Source organism: Frankliniella occidentalis, unplaced genomic scaffold, assembly GCF_000697945.3.
Source record: "Frankliniella occidentalis isolate FOCC.00 unplaced genomic scaffold, Focc_3.1 Scaffold459, whole genome shotgun sequence".
Taxonomy (NCBI): Eukaryota; Metazoa; Arthropoda; class Insecta; order Thysanoptera; family Thripidae; genus Frankliniella; species Frankliniella occidentalis.
Window position 1 is genome coordinate 37566 of NW_026267577.1, and position 4237 is coordinate 41802.

Consider the following 4237-nt stretch of genomic DNA (forward strand, 5'->3'; position numbering starts at 1 on the left):
AGACACTGTGGAATCCTAAAAAAAAAAAAAAAAAAAAGATTGTCAAACTAGAAAGTTTCCATCCTGCATTCAAATAAAGATTCAGGATAAATATAGAAGACTTGGTAAGAACCATAAATGGCAAGATCAGCTCAATAGCAAAACAGCGCAGTAAGTTAAAAGTTACAACAGAAGAACAGCCGTGGTCAGTCCGCAATAAATACACCTAGAAAGGGTACTTAAAATCCATTGATATTAATTTATTTTTCTCTCTACACAGTAAGAGAAAGACAAGATACAAACTATACAATACACAGAGTACTCTAGTTCTAAGCAAAGGTCAATGTGCTCATCAAAGATCACATGTACAGTATATTAAATCACAAAAAAATTGGTCTTTCTTCAGAGTAGCTTTGGAAAAAATGATTGGGAAAGCATAGTTAAACTATGCAATTGAGGCAAGCAAAGCCAATACAACAGTGGTGACCTCACAAAAGAGGGATTTTCAATGAACATGTATGGTGACAGTAAAAGTTCAAATGCAGAAGCCATTGGAGGAATGATTGTCATACATTATAGGATAGGCTCTTGCCTGCACTCAAAGATAAATGGTAGACAGATATTTAAGGGACAACAATATGTATTAACCAATAGGTAAGTCAGGCCAACAGCACCACAGGAGATAACATATACAGTTAGGTGAATAAGGGGCATCCTAAAACAGAATTGTTCAGATGAGAATTAAAGTAACAAGACTATAACAGCACAATACCTTTTTAAAGTGGTTTTTCCAATGGCCAGTTTCTGTGAAAACTGAGAAATGAAATGGAGGCGTTCAGAGCCTTACATCGGATAGGAGTAACTCTTAAAAGTTAGACCTTGTCATGCATGTTCAATCTCAAACCACAGCACTGTGGTAACACAATAATAGCTGGGCAGTTCCATGTTCACAAATTATTTCAAAGAAAGGCTGGCCTGCATACACTCCCCCGATGAATTAACTGAAAGGAAAGGAGAAAACAAGCCAGGTTATTGCACAAACACTGGAAACAAGTTTGTCTGCAAACTGTACACAAGTCTCATCACACAACAATAATTTGTAGACCCACCTGAAATCTTTTTGGTTCATTTCCAGCTCAAGTACTGTGTCTCTGGAGGCCATCCTTTTCTATCTCTTCAGAAGGACTTAAAGTGGAGAACTCAAGGTCTTTTGGTGCATTGCATTGGATCGAGGCCTCTTCTCTCCTTTTCACTCTGATGACTTATCATCTTGCTGCAAAACAATAGATAAAAACCAAATACGTATGTTGTTGTTCTAATGCAAAAATATTTTCTAAGAAGCAATTAGAGGGATATGAAATGTTTCAGGAGGGGAGAAAATTTACTTACTTCGCTGTTAACCATTTTAGAAGGCCTATCATCCTTTACACTGCTGAGGCTTGGTAGGTTAGACGCTGTTCTTTTGCATCCTAGGACGACACTCTGGCTTGACAGACTACTACTAGAACTTGATGTAGACGATGAACTGGAAGCCGCTGAGCTCTTGATCTTGCTCCTCGCAGACTTCTCATTAAGGAATGCTTCACACACTAGATAACTTGCTGTGGAACAAAAGAGTTACATCAAAATGTTGTCATGCTGACCACACTCACACTCACTTGGAACAGTATTTAAATACTCACTATTAATCATTAATTTTTAAGACTCATAAAATCCCATCAGACTTTCTGATCCTGATCTGTCTGGAACGTCAAGGACTTTTGACGCAACACCTAAATAACATTCACTGTCCCAGATACAACTGTACCACTGCATAATACCGAGGAGGCTTATCCGTTGTACTAATTGGCCTGGAAGGTGTTGCAGAGAAGAGACTACCGTCAAATGATCTAATATGGACCATGCATGGTAATTTGGACCACCTCATTGTAGCTGCCATGGGGCATATTTTGATATCTAAACTTGTCCAGCTTAATCAACACAATGGAGGCCAAGGGATTAACTGCTTCACAACTGCACAGTGTGCTAAAGAGCAGCCAAAAGGACTTGATATGACAAAATGAAATTCCCTCCTCCTGCCAAAAATAGAAAAAATAACACCATATTTTAGGTTCTTTTAAATATACTTATGTCAAGTTGCATTGCAATTTAATATGACCAAGACACATTCAGAATTTGGTCCTTATACCTACCACAAAATCAGCACTACTCTGTTGCAATCCACTATCCACAGCTATCCACACCCACTTGGTTGCTCTCAAACATATCAACAGTACTTTCCTTGGATCTAGAGGAGAGTGCAAGAAAAATGCATCAAACAACTAGCATCGTTGGGGCTTGAACTTGTTCGACTCGACAACTTGGATGGCACTTACTCAGAGCCTGAAGAAGTCAGTTCAGTTTTCAAAAGGACATCAAGGAATCCATGCTCTTTACTGACACCACGGTCATTGGGACCAATTTGTGCTCCCACACATGATACATCTATGAGTGACTGTTGGTTGCCCCGTGGTTCTGCTTTGTAAAAGCTATGCAGCAAATCAGCCAGCACATTAATGAATTCTTCAGTCTTCCTGTTAAGTAAGAGCCAAAGTAAAAGCTGCCATTTCAAGGAGTGATGGTAGTTCACGCATTCTGTAATACCGAAGATTAACACTAACCTATTTTCTGATAATGGAGGAAATCTGATGCATTGCGATACCTTCAGGGCATTAGATATGGTAGAAGTCATGATTTGGCACCCAGCCCTTTTCCCAGGAATCAGCTGCTCACGTTCTGGGTCATCTGCAGCAATCTCATAAAATAAATGTTACATAAAACAGAATTCTGTTTAGAAGGCTGAATGTGAATAGAAATCCACACTGATACATACCTCTTTCACACACATTGTTTGAACATCATTACAACTGTTACTGCGAACGGCCCTCTCAAACAACACTGGCTGGAGGACATACCGCAGCTTGTCTGTGATCACTGTGTCAATAGAGTACGAGTTGCATTCCTTGACAGCAAACCTACAAGAAGAATGGCATATCAAACGTTATTGCAGTGCGTCAAGCAAGCTCATACTGATAAACATGTTTTAGCACTCTTACCACATGATATTCCTGCCTGTCAGCTACTAAGGGTGACTTAAAATATTTTCATGGAGTTCAAGAACAAACTGAAAGTTATTTCCAGCACAGACATGGGAGGAAGCAGTTCCACATCTCTTAAAACAGACGCCAGATACGCATTTTTGCAGTGCCTGATAAGTGCCGGAGCCACATAAGTACAGCTGGAAGTTGCTAACATCAAACTCTTCCACAGGCCGACCCAATATTACATGCGAAAGAAGAGGGAGATCAGTCGGTTCTTCACATTCGGGGACCTCGGACTTTGGCCTTAGTAATTCTTCTGAAGGGTACGAGGGATTTTCAGTTCCAATGTCTGCATACATTTCCGACAAAGAAACTGGAAGAAAAGTAAACCTTAGTTACCTGGGTAATTACATACAAGACAAGAGGTTATGATGCGCAGAGTACACAGACAACAACCACATACCGACCTCATTTGAGACGTTTGAAACGTCCATGTAAATGATTTCAACCAAAAATACGCCATTTACATAGTTCCACCAGTACGCACCCAAACACTCAGCACTGTTAAGAGAACAGCGAGGACTCGGAGAAAAGTTTGGCGCTTGGCGTTGAAACTTTAAACGTCTGTCATGGTCTGTCTGCATCCCTGCAACGAAGCATAATGAGAACGGGGAGGGCCGCTGGTGGCGAAATTTTGTAAATAGTTTAACGATACATTCACCTCCGATGCCATTTTCACACCAGAATTCTATGTTGTCGTTGCGTTTTATGCAACGGTGCAGACGAAGCGAGTGCGTGACCACCACCGCCACGACTCAGCGCTATTCACAGGCAGCCGATTTTATTTGCAGATCGTTGTGCGTGAGTGTGGCTAAGCGGACCAGGCCTGTAAATAGCAACAAGTACTGCCTCTGCTTTTGTTTGTTATCATTTCGTTACCATATGAAAACCAGTTCTTTCAGCATGTATATTTCAATGTGCGTGTTTATTTTGGCCGGTGCATGACGAGAATACTTTGCAAATTGTCGAACGCTCTCCCTAGGAATAACGTGTGAGCGTACTTTAGAGGTTAGGATTTTTGTATTCGTCTCTAATCCCGGGTGAAACGGTTTGTATACAACTCACTAAGAAATTTTATTACAATTTATAGACTTTTATAAAATTGAATATGATTGTGT

General features: G+C 40.3%; 2 protein-coding genes across 3 annotated transcripts in view; both read right to left on the reverse strand.

The window, feature by feature from the left end:
* Positions 1-891, reverse strand: part of LOC113213801 (lysine-specific demethylase 4D-like) — a 12064-nt gene extending 11173 nt beyond the window's left edge. For both annotated transcript variants that reach the window (XM_052274879.1, XM_052274878.1), the window contains exon 1: positions 752-891. The gene's annotated coding sequence lies outside the window, so the exon portion shown is untranslated. The remainder of the gene's footprint in view (positions 1-751) is intronic.
* A 968-nt stretch (positions 892-1859) lies between these two features.
* Positions 1860-4228, reverse strand: LOC127751392 (uncharacterized). The gene is made up of 6 exons (XM_052274880.1): positions 3075-4228; positions 2852-2993; positions 2640-2763; positions 2355-2552; positions 2172-2259; positions 1860-2054 (listed from the first exon to the last, which is right to left on the reverse strand). The coding sequence occupies exons 3-6, from the start codon at positions 2708-2710 to the stop codon at positions 1869-1871; spliced, it is 543 nt and encodes a 180-aa protein (XP_052130840.1). The 5' UTR covers positions 2711-2763; positions 2852-2993; positions 3075-4228; the 3' UTR covers positions 1860-1868.
* Positions 4229-4237: the final 9 nt, after the last annotated feature.